This window comes from Mustela erminea, chromosome 5 (genome assembly GCF_009829155.1).
Source record: "Mustela erminea isolate mMusErm1 chromosome 5, mMusErm1.Pri, whole genome shotgun sequence".
NCBI lineage: Eukaryota > Metazoa > Chordata > Mammalia > Carnivora > Mustelidae > Mustela > Mustela erminea.
Window position 1 is genome coordinate 105962695 of NC_045618.1, and position 21184 is coordinate 105983878.

General features: G+C 40.7%; 1 protein-coding gene across 2 annotated transcripts in view; it reads right to left on the reverse strand.

The window, feature by feature from the left end:
- Positions 1-21184, reverse strand: part of ARMH4 (armadillo like helical domain containing 4) — a 117681-nt gene that overhangs the window by 84022 nt on the left and 12475 nt on the right. For both annotated transcript variants that reach the window (XM_032344320.1, XM_032344321.1), the window contains exons 3-4: positions 19653-19907; positions 17317-17529 (exon numbers count right to left, since the gene is read on the reverse strand). In XM_032344320.1, coding sequence (XP_032200211.1) covers positions 17317-17529; positions 19653-19907 — 468 coding nt within the window. The remainder of the gene's footprint in view (positions 1-17316; positions 17530-19652; positions 19908-21184) is intronic.

The window sequence follows — 21184 nt, forward strand, 5'->3', positions numbered from 1 at the left end:
TGGAGGGATAGAGGAGACAGAGAGACTGAACCAGCAACAAATTTTGCTAGAAGGGTTCAGTGGTGGAGGGGTGGGGAAGGGAGGTGTTTGGCTGTGTGTGAGCAAAGTGATTAAAGATGGACCAGGCAAAGGTTACAAACTCCCAACAGTAACACAAATTAAATCCTGGGGGTCTAAGGTACAGTATGGTGACTATAATTAATAATACTGCATCATATACTTGAAAGTTATTGTGAGAGTAGATCTTAAATATTACCAACACCAAAAAAAACAAAAAAGTATTTATCTGAGGGGAGAGAAATATGAACTAACCATACTGGCGTAACCATTTTGCAATTTGTAAGTGTATCAAATCATCACATCGTGAACCTTAAACTTACATATGTTATATGTCAACAATATCCCAATAAGGTAAAGTAAAACAATATCTCAACAAATCTCAAGGGAAATAAAGATGGACCAGGGACTCTGATTAAAGAGAACCTGAGAAAGAAGTTGACAGAGAAAAAGTATGGGGTCACTGGAATTTGGAGAAAACTATCAGGGATCATCACAACTATTGATGGCTTTGCTGACCTTCCTCCCATAGACAAAAAATTGGCCACAGGCTAAAAAAGAACATTTCTTTATTTTTAAAGCATTATGAAATCCCTTTTAGCTGCCTTTTCTTTCCACAAACCTAAAAGGGTTGCACTTGATGGAATGATTGTGACAATATGAGGCTGATCCCCGAGGTACACGAAGGCAAAGCCCTGAGTTTTCAGCTCTCACCACTGAACTGTTGACCACTGACCACTAGCACCCACCAAGGACAACTTCTACATGACCCTCAGTAAGCTCAGTTAACTTCTTCTCCTTAAAGGATAGAGCTATACGACCCAGTAACGCCACTTCTGGATATATATATCCAAAGGAAACAATACCATATCCCAAAGAGGTATCTGTACTCTGGGGTTCTTAACCACATAATTCATGACAGCCAAGGTATGGAAACAACCTACATGTCCACTGACAGATGAATGGATGAAGATGATGTGATATACATACAGCAGAATATTATCTGACCTCTAAAAAGAAGGAAATCCTACATTTGCCACATGGATGAAACCAAAGGACATTATACTGAGTGAAAAAAGTAAGAGACAAATACGACACGGTTTATTACTTATAGGTGGAATCTAAATTAAAACAAAGAAACAAAAAAAAAAGTCTAATTCATACAAACAGAAAGTAGAAAAGTGGTTGCCCGGGGCTAGAGAGTGGGGAAAACAGGGGAAGACTGGTCAAAGGGTACGAACTGTTCGCTCTTAAACGAATAAGGTCTAAAGACCTAACATATAACATGACGACTACAGTTGATGACACTGTATTGTATCACTGAGATTTGCTAAGAGAGTAAGACTTAAATGTCCTCACACACAAAAAAAGTAAAAAAGTGAGGTGATGGCTGTGTTAATTAATCCAATGGTGGGAATCCTTTTACAATGTTACATGTATATCAAATCACCATAATGTATACTCTAAATATCTTACAATTTTATTTACCAATTATATCTCAATAAAGTCAGAAAAAAATAAGGCACAGAGCTATAAAAATAATGAAGAGGACCTCAAAAAGTCAGGCTGCATGGAAGCAAGCCTGGGCCCACAAAATGGTCACTACCTTCATGATGTGATCTGAATGACATTGCTTACGTCAACATGTCTCATCATCTCTCCCTCACTCACCCACTCTGATGGAGCCTTCTTTCTCCACCTCCCTGTCCTGAAATGCCCAATATGAGATGTTTACTCCATTTTGAAGTATTCTCTTGGTGGAATATTATCTCGAAAAACGCCCTATGGAGTAGTATACAATTTATCCTGGAAAGGAAAGAAGGGCCCTGACTGTCATGGCGGATAAGAGAGGAAAACCCTCCCCTCGTGCCCACCAACGCCACCCTTCAGCACAAAGGAATTTAAAGGGTTTACTATTTTGTCACTTTTTGTACTTGAGGAATTATATCACAAGCCTAAGGAAACAGCTCTAGAAAAAGGAAATTTCAGGAACTGTGCAGAGAAGACAGGAGGAAAACAAGCCTTACTGGAGTGAGATTTCCCTTTATAGCCTTACTTCCTCATTACCTTTGTCAACCAGCAAATGTGCTGATTTTGTAGGAGCCTACAATCATTCTGTAGCTGATAAATATCTTTAGCAGGATGTCACCGGAACCCTGCTGCAATTTTCTGTGGAACAATGGCTGCTCTTCCAGATCAATAACAAAAAAAAAAAAAGATCACCTTTCCAAATATTACCAAAATAACGTATGTGATTGCAGTTTGCCCCAAAAAGGTGGGAAACTACTGGACAGAGGAAGGATGGCCTTGTCCTGTGTTTTATCACCGATGACAAGCACAGGGCTTGGCCATCAGCAGTGCTCAAGAAGTATTTGTTGAGTAGATGGACAGGTGAATGAATGCATAAGCAAGGAGCTAGATTCAGGTTTTTAACAAGTGCCTAGATCTAAAGAAACACAGAGTAACAATTAATAAGCAATTAGTAATACATTCCTCTAAATAATCTTGCAGCAAGCACAAGGGCAACACATGAGAACAACAGATACAGAAAGCATTTGATGGAATGAGCACTGGGTGTTATATGCAACCAATGAATCACTAAGTTCTACCCCTGAAAGTAATCATACACTATAGGTTAACTAAACTGAAATCAAATGAAATTAAAAAACAACAACGACAGATGCAAAACAAACCAGAGTTGTACGCACTGATTTCCCATTCATAAAAACTGAAGAGAAAGTCATCTCTATTTTGGCAAGTCTTTCAATTAGTCACACCCAAGAGCGACAATGGTGTCATGAACAGCTCTGAATTCAAAGGGCAAGGACATGAAATAAAGGTTCAACAAAGAAAATTGTGCCAAAAACTATAGGATCCCTGATCCAAGAACTCACTCAAATAACACTACCGAGTTTTATTTAAAGGTTATAGGGTTTTCTGAATTTCGTAACTCTGTTAAACCCCAAATTTTATTTTTGCTTATTTGAACCCAAATAAGCATGTGGATCAATGTCAAACACACTCACACACCCAATTATTCCATATTCAAACAACAGAGAAAAAGAAAAAAAATGAGCCTCTAAAAAGAAGCAATTGCTCTTGGTTTATCGAATATAACAGATACCAAGTAATAGGGATCAAAGACGTAAAAGTTCTATCTGTCCTGAGAATCCCTGACAAAACACTGCAGTCCATGTGAGGAAGGTTTACAGAGTTCAGCCTCAAAACTTCTTCTAGTTGTGTCACCTGGAATGGAAAGTCCATCCTCGTATCGAACGCTTCCTTATCCCCTAGGCACTCGACACTGGTCATTTCATGATACCAAGTAATCGCAGTGACACTAACAGCAATCGAGGGGGCAGTCATGACAGTTTCTGAGTTAACAGCCTCCAGTGACAGAAACCGCCCCCCCCCAAGCATGTGACACACGTTGCATAAACTTCCCCCCCCTCTTGCCAAAGCAGCATCAGCTCAGGGTGTCCCACGGAATTCAGGATGCATGCTCCAGCACCAACGAAGGTTCCTTGCCATGGACCTAACGGGTTTTTTCATGGTATCCTCACTAAGATCAAGTCATTGGCTGGCGTGTCCACTGTCAAGAATTCTGATACCTAACAACTGTGAAAACCTGACAGGTGTCAGCCAAAAAAACGAACAAAGGTGTTTGGAGAGTAGACAGCTCAGCGTGCAACGGGGAAGCAGACATGGCTCGATGTCTCACTGCTGGGCTTGAGGGGAACTCAAACTGGACCATGAAAACTGTACAGCCTGAAACAGAGATGTCAGGTTAAGTGCCACGTAGCAAAGGGATGCTTGCTGATACTGAGTAGTGTGTCCACAGCTTCCCCAGAGAATGTCCTATAGCAGGTGGCAGGGACACAAAAAGATCAGTCTAGACAGTATCCTCTCTAAGCCAGTTTCACCTGTCTGGCTGCTCTCTGACACAGTCCCTCAATAGCTGTTTTATGACCCATAACAATACTTGGAACTCACATGGGGCTTTTCTTCTGAGGAACTCAAAACAGTTTGCAGGCATTATCCTCCAAGCTTACGCTGTCAGCGAAACAGAAACCAAGTCTGATAAATTTTGCTTTGCCTACAGCCTACATAGCTCCTGACAGAAGGCCTAGAGTGCTTAAATATCATAGCAGAACCTCAGACAGGTTTATTAAATCCAGAATTTTTGGCTCTCTAGGTCAAATCTGTTATATTTGTTGCAAAATTTCTGCCTAAGTTTACCAAAACCAGGAGTTCGAATTTTGTTTGAGACCAGAGCCGAGGGTTAACTCCCAATGAAATCAGATAGGACGTATGGGAGAAAATTTACCCTAAGGTCATGGCCTGAGTCACCTAACTCTGCTACAAAATCCAGTTGCCATTAATTTAATAAGCAGCTCCCACCCAAGGTCCTCCGTTTCTCTCGTTCCATTTTTATCACAGTTTAGATATTTTTAGATTTCAGAAGCTAAAGCCGTAGCTAGCACTCCTAGAGTATTACTAACAAAGGGAAACTTGGCTGAGAATACATTGTCCCAGTAACAGAGGTAGGAAGACTTCCGATGGTAATACTCGTACCCAGGATAACCTATTTTTGATTTTTGTTTTTTTAAGATCTTATTTACTTATTTGACAGAGAGAGAGAGAGAGCAGCAGAGGGAAAGGGAGAAGCAGGCTCCCCACTGAGCAAAGGCCTGATGTGGGACTCCATCCCAGGACTCCAGAATCTTGACCTGAGCCAAAGGCAGACTCTTAACCTACTGAGCCACCCAGGCACCCCAGCAACCTGTCTCTCTTTGATTTACAGGAATAAGAGGATTTCACCAGTATGTTCTGCCTCTTTGGAATAGCAATCATCAATCTGAATGGTCACTTTTTGTTTAAAGTGTCAACCTTCGGGGCGCCTGGGTGGCTCAGTGGGTTAAAGCCTCTGCCTTTGGCTCAGGATCAAGCCCCGCATCGGGTTCTGTGCTCAGCGGGGAGCCTGCTTCCTCCTCTCTCTCTCTGCCTACTTGCGATCTCTGTCTGTCAAATAAATAAATAAAATCTTAAAAAAAAAAAGTGTCAACCTTCTCTTTTTAATGGCCCTTTTCTTTCCTTTACAAAGTTTAAAATTAAATCTAAGGTAAACAAATTAGGGCACATGAAAAAAGAGAAAGAATACCATTGGGGGGGGTGGAAACAAACAGGGTGGCTTGGCTGGGCAGATGCTGAGTACGCATTAGTCTCTCTCCCACTTCCTCCTCAAAGGAAGTAGTTCCGACACATCCCAGTGGCAGATTTCTAAAAGAAGAAACATTTGGGGGCACTTGGATGGCTCCGTTGGTTGGGTGTCAGACTCTTGGTTTCAGCTCAGGTCATGATCTCCCGGTTGTCGAAGGAGCCCCATGATGGGCTCTGCGCTCGAGGTGGAGTCTGTTTCAGATACTGTCTCCTTCTCCCCCTGCTCCTGGCCCTCTCCCCACCACTTGAACTCTCTCTCTCAAATAAACAAACAAACAAAATCTTTAAAAAGATAAAAAATAAATAAAATAAAGAGGAAACATTTGTTGGCATGTGTTTTCCTGGCAACCTCCATGCAAATATCACCAAAAGCCATTGTAGCCAAATGGTTTCCACACTTAAAGAGAGACTGAAGCATTGGGGATGGCACTGCTTTTATTTTCCAGACTTTTTTTTAACTTGGGCATACAAAACTGAAAAACCAGAAGAAAAAAATTAAACTTGTTTTGAGGATATGAAACAATTCTCCAGCAGATGGCTCTCTGGTATCATAAGGGGTGGAGGAACCTCAGAAGCTTCTGAAATAATGTCCACAGAATTCAACAGCTCACAATGTTAAGCTAACTCAAAATTTGTAGAATTCTCTTATATTTCTAATATCTTAACTCTTCCGGCCAATGAAATGCATTCACATTTTATCATGTAATGCTGGATATATAATGGTATTTATATGCAATAATTCTGTTATTAGGCTTAATAATGAATTGAATCCCGGAGAATTTAAGAACTGGAATATTCCAGCTCTGTCTTCCCAAAATGGATTTAAAGAATCACTTAAGTTTACTGCACTCCCTGTTACCTGCAGATGTTGGTATGCGTTCCAACGAAAGGAATGAAATAATCTTCAATCCCACAATGGGATGCAAGAAATCTAAGCAAATCCCCACTAAATTTCTATATTCGGAACGTAACAGGCAACCACATCTTCATTCACATAAGAAGTGTTCAACTTCAGGACCAAAATAAGCACTGGATTTAAAGGGTTAACAAGCAGGACAAGTCAAGTAGCTAGAACATCAATTAAACAAGATAATGGACCTAAAACCATACACTCCATCATTCATCATTTCCCCAATACTTGGTAACTACGGTTAATGCAGATACAAGACAGAAAGATCTGACCCTGCTCACCTGGAGACCTCACTTAAGAGCAGAAACTGATGGTCTATTGCTGGAAAGACAGACTCTTTTTGGGTGTGCTTACTAATAAAAATGAAATGGGATAGGTAGACTCGGGGATCGTATGCCAACACTTGGAACGTCAGTATTCCCCATGAAAATCAAGACTTTCAGCTTATCCTGAAAAACTTCCAAAGATCTGGCATCCCTGGGCTCACAATACTCCTGGCAACAATATGAACAAGATCTGTCCGGATCAGAGGGAGCGCGTGCTCTCTACTATACCACGCTCACCACTCCCTACTGTCTTAGACACTTACATTGTCCACCTGGCCCCTGACCCAAGGCTAGATGGAGAAGATGTGACTACTTCATTATAACAATTCATATGTAGTAGTAAATGGTATATGACACCTAATTTTAATTGATAAATGATGTAAAACATTCATATTTCTTATGCATTTACTCCAGGTCATGCAAGCATTTACTCCATGAAAGATCTGATTTTATTCTTAACAATAGGAGAAAGGAACATCAATAGCCCTGCTTTGCCCAGAGAGGAAAACGGAAGCTGAACTACATTAAACAGAACCAGAGCTATTTTCCATGAGTCTATATACTGCTCCATAGTAGAGGCCGGATGGTCTGAGATGCTCCATAATGGAGGATGATTTTGAGCTGAACTGCTTCTCTATCTCCTTCTTGTCCTCTTTTTACTCTAACTTCATAGCCTTCTGTTTCTAGAGTAGCATGGCACTATTAACCTGATTACAAAATCCAACAGAGAGCCTATTTTCAAACAGGTAGGTTTCTTGTATAGTGAGAACAGTGTTCTACTGCCTAGACATGAATCATGCCATGCTTCTAACAGAGATGGGATGTTTCTCTTATGGGTGGGATGGGGTCAATCATGATGGTTGTCTGGCTGTCAGTTGCCTAGGGATTAAAAGTGTACCCTTCAACCTGCAAAGCAGGGCTGATAATATGTATGTGGGATTGGGGATTCCCTACTTGGTGGTGGGCCCTAAAGGAAATTTATGTCTTAGTCTTGTCTCTTCCATGTGGGGGCAGGGATGAGAAAGACAAAAAAGCAGTTACACTCTGTATAGGAAACAAGGCAAGAGCTGAGTAGCCAGAAAGCCAAACAAGGTGCTTGAAAACTGTTCTAACACTTTGGGTAAAGAATATAAAAAATCTCAGAGAGTGGAATGAATGGGTCAGAGTTTGGGACCCCTGAGAGCTTATTAGCTAAGGTGGATCAGAGAAATCTGTATGTTATGAGTCTAGTTCACTTGGTGTTCCTTTTATTTTCTTGGCTTATTTGCTTTGTGTTCCCTTAGGTTGGAGTCAAGTATTTTTTAGAATTTCTGCTCATTTTAACTGGAACAAGAGAGAGGGATTTCACTTATGCTCCAGCTCGAGGTTTAATAGGATATAGGATCCCTCAGAGAACACATGAAGCAGATAGCCTGAGAAAACTGAGGGAGTGTTGGGCCCTCTGCCCACCAAGGGAATTTCCTTCTTATAATAAAACTTTAGAGATTCTTTACACAATTTTAATAGAAGACATTTCCATAGAATATCTTGTCTGGAGAACAATGTAGAAGGAAAGGAGGTAGTACAGCTGAAGATTAAAGGGCCTGGTAAATTCAGGCAGAATCAATGTAAATCTTTCAAGACAAATGCAATGTTTCCAAGGGTGAACATTCTTAAAATCTTCTAAGGCCAGTCACATTGATGCATTATGTTTTTCTTCTGATCTTTCCCTTTGGGGTTATGTATGCATTTAAGTCATAAGAGGTAGTCTGATGCCAAAACAACGTCATGGTTACGAATACAGCCTGATAAAGTACAGTTGATAACATCCTTGTTATTTTATACATTGTTAAGGTTTGTGATTGTTTGTACTCCAACGCAAAAAAAATTATCGCATTTGCACCAGTAAAAGGATAGTTATGTCTAGCTTCATACTGAAAAAGCATGCCTTTTTAAAGCACCTTAATGTTCTGCAAACATCTAAAATGCCGTTGAAATATTCACAGCCTGTTACGTGGTTATAAGCCACACATTTGCTTCCACAACTGCACAAAACCACCTGACTTGGAAAGCCCTGTCTGGACAATTTCTCACAAGGATTCACAACAGCAGAACAGGAGCCCCGATGAATCCCTTGGAACCAATCCCTTTGCCTGGGGATTGGTTCTTCCTTGAGAGAGACACACTGCTGTTTCCTGTAAACCAAGTATCTGTTAGCCTGAGACAGAGCCCTTTGTTGCCTCCTGTACATTGAAAAGCAGTTGCTTCCATTATTAAAAACTATTCTTGAGGCACCTGGGTGGCTCAGTCAGTTAAGTGTTAGACTCTTGATTTCCGGTCAGGTCATGATCTCAGGGTTGTCAGGCTCAGTAGGGGGTCTGCTTCTCTCCCTCTCATTCTGCCCCTCCCCCACCCATCTCGTGCACACGCTCTCTCTCTCTCTCTCTCTCAAATAAATACATCTTTTTTAAAAAATTATAAAACATTCTATTCTTAAGAAATAATTCATCTAACCAATAAGCTAAATTAGGAAACTATGCTTGATTACATGTATGTAAACTGATTGCTAGTGTGGTGTTTGTAGTATCTATTCCCCACCCTTTGGAATGTTTTCCATAGTTTTGGGTTTGTCATCACTTATTTTTTTATAAATATCAATAGAATAATGAGTATATATATGTACACAAATCTATACACCTACACACACACACACACACAACTCACAGCGTAAGTATTAATTCCTTATTTCCCTAAGCTGGGGCTAAGCTCTCATTCCTAATTCTCAGAGTCTTTTTTTGTAATTTAGTGTGACACTTTCCCACCTTCTCCGTTGTATTTCTGTTATTTATGTATCTGTCTTAACTCTTCTGCGAACATTTATTCAAAATCCACTCCCATTTCTTTTTTATTATCTGAATCACCAAACAAATACATGTCAAATGTGCACATAAATGAATGGGAAAAAACCTCTGAATATACATAAGGCTAAATCCTTCTGTCATGCTGAGCCATCATGTAAAATTTCATGTGTCTTTAACATTGAGCTTTACTAAGCAGTACTAACGTTCTACTTTCTAGTGCTGGGCAACAAAGGCTTCAAAAAAAAAAAAAAAAAAGGAAAAAGTCGGCTCTAGAATTATTTTTGCTTAACTGTAATTATACCAATAAATGAATTCTTTATGATAAGAAAGCATACTAGAGGGGCTCCTGGGTGGCTCAGGGGGTTGACCCTCTGCCTTCGGTTCAGGTCATGATCTCAGGGTCCTGGGATTGAGCCCCACATTGGGCTCTCTGCTCAGTGGGGAGCCTGCGTCCCCCTCTCTCTGCCTGCCTCTCTGCCTACTTGTGATCTTTGTCTGTCAAATAAATAAATAAAATATTTTTAAAAAAAGAAAAAAGAAAAAAGCTGGGGTGCCTGGGTGGTAGCTCAGTGGGTTAAGCCTCTGCCTTCAGCTCAGGTCGTGATCCTGGGGTCCTGGGATCAAGCCCCACATCGGGCTCTCTGCTCGGTGGGGAGCCGGCTTCCCCCTGTCTCTCTGACTGCCTCTCTGCCTACTTGTGCGTTCTCTCTGTCAAATAAATAAATAAAATCTTTAAAAAAAAAATTTTTTTTTTTTAAAGAAAAAAGCATCCTAGAATTTGTAAGCACAGCTTTAGGGTAATACATCATAATATTGATTTCAAATATTTCTGAAATACCACTGGTTATGTTAGCATTAGTAGCAAACATGGGATGACTATTCTGAGTGCTAAGTAATTTACTAACATATTGGTACTTAAGAACACAGATCTATCATAAATGCCAGAGAAAGTAGGAGGACTTCAGGACAAGACAACAAAATGACTTACTATAAGAGGCAATCGATAATTAAAATCACCACCAATTCTCTGTCATGTAATATATGTGAAGATGATGCAAAGATAAAAACAAGTTAAAAAAAAAAAAAAAAAAGATCATCCTTCCCTAACATACTTGGCAATGGTATTAGATGTTTCCCATGTTCTCTTTCGCATCTTCCGATCTGTATATCATTTAAGTGGCTCTGTTACTGAGGCAAAATGAAATTCAAAGCATTTCCAAGAACAAAGGCCAAAACCTGTAACCTTTCTTAACACAATTAGAGTAAACATCCTTAACCTCATACTGAAGTTTCTACAAGAAACGGTGGACGACAGTTCAAATTTATTCCTTATTTTATCTTTCCTATTATATTCCACTGAGAAGTACCACATAAACTGGGGTTCACAGATATGCCCTCAAGATGAGATTTTGAATACTCTGTCTCAACCATCCATCCTAGCTGCCTTCTGAGCTGAAAAGTTACATGAGAAGTGAGAGAATAATAGGAAAATACTCTCTGAAAAGGACTGCATACCAGGCCGACCAAAAACACTGATTTTGTGAGAAAAGTGTAAGTAAAGAGCAAACACTTCTCTCATAAACTCTACACATGTTTTTACGTCTCCTCAGTGGAGCTATTAAAGAAAACCATCTCTGAGACTTTTCCACAACGCCACTTAAAGAATGTATTTCCCAATTCATTTCTGATTGACCAATAAAAAAATAAAGCATCTTGACTTCAATAGCAACCCTACAAGGCCGCCACACTGCTGGAAGTCTCACTCAATTACCCAAAGGAAGGCCTACTTTCCTAACATGACTTTCTTCTGAAATTCCTATGTTATCAGCAGAGAGAACTAGGATGGAGGGAACTGAGAATTCCAAATAAGAAAGGAGAGAGAACACTGCTATTTCTTCAGCAGAAGAAAGGAAAAGGTGCTGGAAATACATAATGGAAGTGTTCTCAGAGGATTGTAGAAAACATCTATGAAATTAAACACACAGACACACACACACACTCACAAAGGCAGGAAAATGGGTGTCACCAAAATAGGTTAAACAACAAATGACACGACAATGACAGCTTTCTGCCCTATGTGTGATGCCTGGGGCTGGGAAATGATGTAAAAAATGCAGTTTTTGAAAACCTAAATATAAGGACAACCAAAATGATCTTCAAAAAACAAGGGGAAAAAATTATCAGGAAAGAAAAAACCAAAGTTAAATGATACATTTGGTCTTATTTTTTTTAAAACCAAGATGCTAGGGGCGCCTGGGTGGCTCAGTGGGTTAAGCCTCTGCCTTCGGCTCAGGTCGTGATCCCAGGGTCCCTGCGTCGGGCTCTCTGCTCAGCGGGGAGCCTGCTTCCCTCTCTCTCTGCCTGCTTCTCTGCCTACTTGTGATCTTTGTCAAATAAATAAATAAAATCTTTAAAAAAAAAAAAAACAAGATGCTAAAGAAAGGTTGAACATGACTTTCCTGTCGGATACTAAGAATTAAACATCTCTTTATATGTTAAAAAAGGTAATGTGTTTTATGTCTACATATAACATATACTGCAAGTTTAGGGGGGAAAGAAAAATTAATTCTCCAGCAAGTCGATTACTGTGATTTGTTCAATAAAGCCTGTAATAAATGGGCCTTTGGAAACATGAAGAAATGGGAACTGTCTGGGATAATAGCACTGTATTAGACAGCCCCAATATTCAGCCTATTATGCCTACAGAAAGACATTAAATAGGATCAGTCAGATTAATCATTCACCTTCTCCAGCCTAGGGACAGTGGTATTGCTTCTTCTCTTACAGGAGAGCAATAAGCTACCCCAGAGAAATCTTGAGAGAATCCAAGAAAATTCACCATGTTCCCAAGTCTGTCTGGTCAGCACCATGATAAGCACGAAATAGTTTCCCATCTCCCACCGGCTGGAAGGCCCAGATATTGCCTTCCAAACATTAAGGGAGCAAGGTTGGGGGTGTGAGAAAGGATCAACAAAACTGAATCACAAGGGGCGCCTGGGTGGCTCAGTGGGTTAAGCCGCTGCCTTCGGCTCAGGTCATGATCTCAGGGTCCTGGGATCGAGTCCCGCATCGGGCTCTCTGCTCAGCAGGGAGCCTGCTTCCTCCTCTCTCTCTCTCTGCCTGCCTCTCTGTCTACTGTGATCTCTCTCTGTCAAATAAATAAATAAAATCTTTAAAAAAAAAAAAAAAAAAAAACTGAATCACAAGAAATCTTTGTTTTTGTACTCCTGCTTCCTGCATGTACTTAGAAGCCTAGTACTTGGTACAAATAATCCCCAAATTGATTTGTTCTGAATATTTCATTGTTAAAGCAATAACCCTCCACCCTATGGAATTATTGTTACAATTTTACAGCACAGATAAATGCCCATCTTGTCTGGGAATACAAGAAAGGCTATTGGATTTCTAAAATACAAAGCAGGGGGCGCTCCTGAGTGGCTCAGTCAGTTGAGCAACTGACTCTTGGTTTTGACACAGGTCGTGATCTCATGGGTTGTAGAATGGAACCCGTTAGTGGCTCCATGCTCAGCAGGGAGTCTGCTTAAAGAGTCCCTCTGCCCCTCCCCTGACCTATGCCTGCACGTGTGAGCATGTGCATGCTCTCTCTCAAATAAATGGATCTTTAAATTAAAAAATGATAATAATAATAATAATAATGAAAACAGAACTTCTTTAAGTAAGGAATATTGAAAGACCAGTCCATTTGCTATTAGGGTTAAAATCTACTCAAGACAATTAACCCAGATAAAAAGATTCCAAGCAAATTTTCATTTTCATTGTTAAGTTCCCATTTTGGAGCAGGGAAAGGCATTAATATTTGCAAAAAAAAAAAAAAGGATCTCAACCTATAAAAAGATCATGTCCAAAAATTCATTTATACTAGTTATAGAAATGCAACTAATTTGCCATTATCCTATTCTAATAAAAAATGAGAACACCTTTGTCATGTTTATATGTCAAAGATGATGAATACGGCCCTAGTGGAGTTATGCCTGAGATAAGTAAAATGCTTTTTTTTAATCACTCTGAAAACATTTATTCTCTTAAAAAAAAAAAAAAAAGGACAGAGGAGTAAAGTGTATCAGGCAAGGTGACAGAGAAACCATTATCCCTTCAAAAGTCACAGCATTTTTGCTGACAAGGGAAAAGACGGACCAAAATAGGCATGAGGCAGAATGCACGTATCAAGGCAGGCTTTCTTCAGCAACAGAGAAATGTAAAACACAATGAAACTCCTGCTCTCCCAGTACACGGCTCTCCAGTGGGTGTTGCAGAGACAGAGCTCATGTCTGCCTTCAGAGCCTGCTGGCAAACTTCTCAGAAGCAGACCCTTGTTATGCACTGAATCGCATCCCCACCAAAAAATATATAACCTGTTGTACTTGTGAACGTGGCCTTCAAAAATGGAGTATTGGCAGATCAAGTGAAGAGGAAGTTATTGGGATGGGTCCTAATCCAATGGCTGGTGTTCTTGTAAGAAATCAGGGCAGAGGGGCACCTGGGTGGCTCAGTGGGTTAAGCCTCTGCCTTTGGCTCAGGTCATGATCCCAGGGTCCTGGGATCGAGCCCCACATCGGGCTCTCTGCTCAGCAGGGAGCCTGTTTCCTCCTCTCTCTCTGCCTGCCTCTCCGCCTACTTGTGATCTCTATCAAATAAATAAATAAAATCTTTAAAAAAAAAAAAAAAGAAAGAAAGAAATCGGGGCAGAGAGACACACTGAGGGACCACAGTCCCGTGAACATGGAGGCAGGGGTTGCTATTATGTTGCCACAAGCAAAGGAACTCATGAGGCCACTAAAAAGCTGGAGGAAGCAAGGGATGATTCCCCCCTGTTGAGGCACTGGAAGGAGCAGGGCCCTGCCCACACCTTGATTTCAGACTTCCAGGCTCTAAAACCCATCCAGTTTGTGGTATTTTGTATGGTAGCCCTAGAAAACTAAGATGCTTGGTGATTATGTTGTGGAGACGTAAAGGTGACAAAGACAACAGGAGGCCAATTAGATACAAATTTGAGGTTCATTTGAGCCATTAATTATCCCTTAAAGGATAAACATTCAGAAATTTCCACAAAGGTTCTTGGCTTCTCGGTTGTCTGCTGTCTAATAAGGGCAGGTTTTGCCCATATCCCATTGAGAAAAAGGCTCCATTCTCTGGAGAAGTGCTTCTGTCCTCTAGTGGGAAAGAAGGTACAAAAATAATATACGAGGAATTTAATAATATAATTAAATAAACACACATCTTAAGCTGGAGAGCTGTATGTCATGTGTCAACTCATCACAGAGATTAAAACTTGGAAAGGTAGGTAACTTGACATGGCACAACTCACAGTCTGGGTAAGAATAAATTATCTGCCTCTGGGTATAAGCCTACAATAGAATTAAAACCCTTCCTCCAAAGCCTACATTCCTAGGCAAGGTAGAAAAACATGTACTGAAACTAGAGGTCCCCCACACATTCAGGAGTCTAGTAGGCTTATTTGTTTAAATAAGTATAGTTCAGGGGCGCCTGGGTGGCTCAGTGGGTTAAAGCCTCTGCCTTTGGCTCAGGTCATGATCCCAGGGTCCTGGGATCGAGCTCCACATCGGGCTCTCTGCTCAGCGGGGGAGCCTGCTTCTCCCTCTCTCTCTCTGCCTGCCTCTCTGCCTACTTGTGATCTCTCTCTCTCTGTCAAATCAATAAATAAAATCTTTAAAAAATAAATTAATAAATAAATAAATAAGTGTAGTTCAAAGGAGTAGACACACCAGCATAAAATTAATTGTGACATTAATAATGTACACTAATTAAACATAAATGGTACTTCCCAGGATCCAGGGGAAAAGGTGTGCTCATTCAAAATCTTATCTTCCGCCCAACACTGCAGCAGAAAGAATATTTTTAAACCAAAAATGTCTCAAAAACTTTGATGAGGCTTGTAATTTCAATCAAAAACTGACAAAATACATTCTCAGAAAGAAGCTGGAGTCAAATTGTGTAGAAGAGAAGCACTAAAACTCCAGGACATCTTCAGCAAGTCAAGAAAATTCTCACATATTTCAATGCAACTGCCATCATCTACTAAATTTAGAAAATTATTGCAGTTTCACAAGTATGGATTACTCACAAATATATTTTTTTCTCTGATTTAATGAGCCCTGCCGGGTAAAGCTGTCATCTCTAACTCAGGTTAATTTGGGGGAACCTGCTTTTTCCAGATGGCGCCAAGGAGAGCCGACAGCTAATATGAGATTAATCTCAAAGTCATACCGTTTTTATCTCAACATGGAGTGTAAGAGCTGTTGGCCTCAGAGCTCGCTTTGATCCATTTCTTAAACCAGCATTCTACTATGGAGTTCTCCAGAATACTCCTAAAATGTCATGTTTCTCTGCCAGGGAACTGCCAGCATTACCCTGAGATAGAGTCTGCGGCAAAACTGGCTAAGCCCCTTTTCCTGTTCTACAGGAGACAAAATATCATATAACAATACATCATATGTCTTTACTGCAGCAAGCCCATGGCTAATGCTGTGCCCAAAAGCTTACCTGTCCTCTAGATTCATTTTAGAAACTCAGCATCACAAATCTCTGGACATTCTGTACCACCTGCCAAAATGCTGATTAATTAAATGACCTTTCGTCATATTTTCAGTCTGCGTGTTTGTGGATGTGCAGCTGGGCTCCAGGCCTCTTTTTCATGCTCACAGCCAATGTCTCAGAAAGTATAATTTGGTATGCATTTCTCAATCTTAACAGGTGAAGAGACTGACCCTCTCCAAATAGTACAACTTCCTAACCCGGAAATGTTCATGAAGGAAAAAACAAAAACAAAATTCCAGGACTAACAACCAGAGCAGTGCTGTGAAAATACAATCCACATTAAAGTTTCCACCTAAAAAAGTCTGGTGGGGAAACGCGAATGTTTCCATTTAAACCAGCATCCTCGATGGAGCCTGCAGATCTTAGTCATCTTGAGTACTCTTTAAAAATGTGGATGCAGGGGACGCCTGTGGATGCAGGGGGCTTAGTGGGTTAAAGCCTCTGCCTTCGGCTCAGGTCATGATCTCAGAGTCCTGGGATCGAGCCCCGCATCGGGCTCTCTTCTCAGCGGGGAGCCTGCTTCCCTTCCTCTCTCTCTCTGCCTGCCTCTCTGCCTACTTGTGATCTCTGTCAAATAAAATCTTTAAGAAAAAAAAAAAAATGTGGATGCAGGGCACCTGGGTGGCTCAGTCAGTTAAAGTTAAATCTTCGGCTCAGGTCATGATCCCAGGGTCCTGGGATCGAGTTCCATTTTGGGCTCTCTGCTCAGGGGGGAGTCTGCTTCTCCCTCTCCCTCTGCCTGCTGCTCCCCCTGCTTGTGCTCTCTACCTCTCTGTCAAATAAATAAATAAAGTCTTTAAAAATAAAAATAAAAATGTAGATGTCAGACTGCATCCTACATCAATGGAATCAGAATCCCTGGGAGGAATAAGGCATTCGGATTTTTTTTAAAAGCTCCCCAAAGTGATCCTGATGTTCACCTGTAGTTAACAGCTACTGCTCTAGACCGGAGGTCAGCAAGCTTTCTCAGTAAAAGGCCACATCATAAATGTTTCGGGCTTTGTGCACAGTCTCTGTCAAAACTATTCAACTCTGTTGATCTGGCACAAAAGTAGCCACATACAAGATATAAATGTGCACGTGCAGCTGGGTCCCAAGACAGCTTGATTTAGGAAAAATGAAATTTGAATTTTATTTAACTTTTACATGTCACAAAATATTACTCTTCTTCTAATTATTTTTCCCCAATCATTTGAATAGGTAAAGATCATTCTTAACTTGCAGGTCATATAGATGGCAGGCCAGATCTGGCCTGGCCACGGTTTATTGACCCCGGATCCACACTGCAGATGGAATACATTGCTCCTTAATCTTTTCTCAAAAACAACATTTACTCAGTGACTCCATCAATCAGTCCAAGAAAAGACCCCCTTCAAAGCATGGGTACCTTCAGATTCAAGTTGGTCCAGGCCATATGAGGCAGCTGTATTAACATGGCTAATGGATGGGACAACGGTTCTGCTCTCCGAAGACGCCTCAGAATCAGGAAGTGCTGGGAAAAGGCTGGGGGCTTCCTCTATTATTCCAGGGGGAGTCACCGGAGAGCCCCAAACTGGTGTGAACAATTCCTCGTTTGGCCCAGTGATGGTGTCTATTAGGTCTGTCAAACACAAAAGATAGCATCTTACCCAAAGATGATCATTAGGAGAAACGTATACATGCTTTTCTGCTTTTCAAGCAAGAAATGATCAGTGAAACCAGTATCTTATATACATTAAGTCTGGCATTTAGACCAGCTCCCCCCTTCCCATAGTGCATCAATCCCGATAAGGCACTTTATCGTCTGGGAAATTGTACTGTCTCAAATCAGAAATTTCTTTTCAAATTTTCATTTCCCATTTACTCTATTGACAATATTAGGAATTTTGTACAATTTTATCTGATTTACTGCCAAAGACAGTAACAAAAAAACTATTAAAATATATACCAAAGACAACTTTAAAAAATCAAGTGAAAGGGTAAGGGTATCTGTCTAGAATATGCTCAATTCCAATGCAGCCAAATTTAGCCCTAAGTTTTCCCAAATATTAAAAAAAAAAAAAATACTCTAGAATAGTATTATTTTGCAGGTCTGGTAGATCATCAGAATCTCTGAGGTAATTTTTTAGAAGTTCAGCTCCATGCTTTCCACATATCCCAACTTCCTCAATCAGAATTCCCTTTGTGGTGAAGCCGGAAAAACTGTTTCTTAAAGCTTCTAGGATATGGATGCACAGAGTCTCACATACATTGCTATTAGGAACATACACTGGTGCAACCACTTTGGAAAATAGTGAGACATTGCCCGCTAGAGGCAAACATTCAGACCTAAACCTGGGGCTCTAGGATTATAACCAAGAGAATCTCCTGCACATGTCCAATGGAAGATATATAAGAGGGTATACATGGCAGCAAGCAATGTTCACAAAAGCCAAACCTGGAAATGACCTTAATGCCAATTGCTAGGAGAGACTGGGTGAAGATGAGATGAATACACTGTGATCTATTTTCTTGGTGTAATATTATAAATAGTCAAAACAGAAGATTCATAGCAAGTAAATCATAGCCATAGACTATTAAGTAAAACAAGCAAGTCCCAAAAAGGTTATCTGCAGCACAATACTGTTTTTATAAAATTAAAAACTACTAAAATATTTAAATGCATAATTTGAGGAATGAATACAGGCATGATAAAACTAAGAAAAAAAGGGGAAAAAAGAAAACTAAGATAAAAGGAAATCAAGGAAATGAGGAACACAAGATTCAGGATGACAGTTAACATCAGAGGAGGAAGAAGGTGGATGGGGTTACATCTACGTTACTAACTAGGCCCCAAAGTGTCTTTTGGAGCGGCAGGGCTAGGAGATATTTATTATCTTGTTAAAAATAACTCAGTTAGGGGCACTTAGGTGGCTCAGTCATTAAGCGTCTGCCTTTAGCCCGGGTCACGATCCCAGGGTTCTGGGATTGAGCCCCGCATCAGGCTCCGTGCTCAGCGGGAAGTCTGACTCTCCCTCTCCCACTCCCCCTGCTTCTGTTCCCTCTCTCACTGTGTCTCTCTCTGTCAAATAAATAAATAAGATCTTTTTAAAAAAATAAATAAATAAATAATTCAGTTAATAAATAAAAGTAGACTTAGAACCAATAATGAGATAGAGACATGAGGCCAAAAACAATATTTAAATAATAATAATTTTTGTAATTTTCAGGTGTTTCTGATGATCACCAAGATTTAAAAATTTTGCTGTCCTTAAGAGTATTTGAGGGCCTCCTATACGGAAAGCACTTTGTAGCCTTTATTTTGAATCCTTAAAATAACCTGTAAGACAGGTAAGCATTATTTAGAGATGCACAGACCAAGCCTGGAGACATGAGACTTGCTTGAGGCCACAATATTAGTGGTGGCCAAAGCTGAGATTTGAACTGAGGTCCTCACTGTTTTCACTTCACCCCCTGGCTCCTAGCAGCCAGTGCTGACAAACAAGGAGAGCTTCTCAGGAGGTCTGGCCTTCCCAGGCCCCAGTGATGAGCCACCTGATTTTACCTGGGAACTAACTCCTCATCCTGTCAGGCTTTGCCACATCCCTCCAAACAAGAGAGAGTTCACGCACCTTTCCAGTTCCTTCTCCAGATGAATGTGTGTGTACCCTGGGGACAGATCCAGGTGCCACACTCATTCTATTCCTTATTAACTCAGAAAAGATCCACCCCCAAACTGAGTCCAAGTCCCCCCTCCTTACAAACCTTCCAGAGCAGAAGTAACTTCGGAAGACAACGGCACGGCTGTAGTTGAAACTGTAGAGGGCTGAGGCTCCCATCTCCTCGACAGCTGAGTAACAGCAGGGACACCAGATGTGGCAGAGGGGGACTCTTTTCCTTCCTCAGTCTTACCATTTTCTCCAGTAACCTCGAGGGTAGAAACCTGCTGCTCTTGTGTCACCAATGATAAAGTGGCTTCTGCTTCTTGAACAGCTGTTGTCATCTCTTGAGTGATGATGTCTTAAAAGGGGGGATACAACGTTTTAAAATAGACAAATTCCCTAAACCTTAAAATGTCACTCTATAATTAATAAACTGAAAAAAAAAGAAGAAGAAGAAGAAGAAGAAGAAGAAGATAGCTATTTCAGGGTATGGGAAGGCCAACAGATCGCTCAGACACAAAATGCCAGCAAATAAATATTTTCAGTGTTGCTGCTTTCAGGAGCGATGAATCAATCTAAGACTGAGATAAAGAAGTTAATGTGTAAAACAAAATCCAAAACAAAATAGAAAGATCAACAGTTGATCTTCCTCTTATAAATATCAACATAACCAGTTTGTTAAGAAACAAATTATACAGTTCTAAGTTATATTCAAAAATTCTCAGCATTTATATATACATATTAATTTTCACATTTGCATTTCTAAAGGGGAAAGTCTGCATTTTTAATAAAATAATAATTATTACAGTAATTAATGTTTACTGAGTTTCTATTATATGTTAGATATACATATATTTCTATTATATGCTGTATACATACACTGCTAAGTATATGGTGGGCATCATCTTCTTTTCTCTTCCAATGTATATTAAGGACAGGTAGGTACTAATATCATTCCATGGAACCCATATATCTGAGCAGTCAGGGGTGCCTGGGTGGCTCAGTGGGTTAAAGCCTCTGCCTTCAGCTCGGGTCATGATCTCAGGGTCCTGAGATCGAGCCCCGCATCGGGCTCTCTGCTCAGCGGGGAGCCTGCTTCCCCCCTCCTCTCTCTCTGCCTACTTGTGATCTCTATCTGTCAAATAAATAAATAAAATCTTAAAAAAAAAAAAAGAATGCAGGTTTCAGGGGTGCCTGGGTGGCTCAGTGGGTTAGGCCTCTGCCTTCAGCTCAGGTCATGATCCCAGGGCCCTGGGATCGAGCCCCGCACTGGGCTTTCTGCTCAGCTTCCCCTCCTCTCTCTCAGCCTGCCTCTCTGCCTACTTGTGATCTCTCTCTGTCAAATGAATAAATAAAATCTTAAAAAAAAAAAGAATCCAGGCTTCATGGGTCCCTGGGTGGTTCAGTCCGTTGAGCATCAGACCCTTGGTTTCAGCTCAGGTCATGACCTTAGGGTCCTGAGATAGAGCCGCTCCCTGTTCCCTGGGCTCTGGGATTAGCATTCAGCATGGAGTCTGCATGAAACTCTCTCCCTCTTCCTCAGCCATTCTGCCCCAGCTCCAGCTCTTACATGTGTGATCTCTCTCTCTCGCTCTCTCTCTCTTAAATAAGTAAATAAAATAGATAATGCATGTA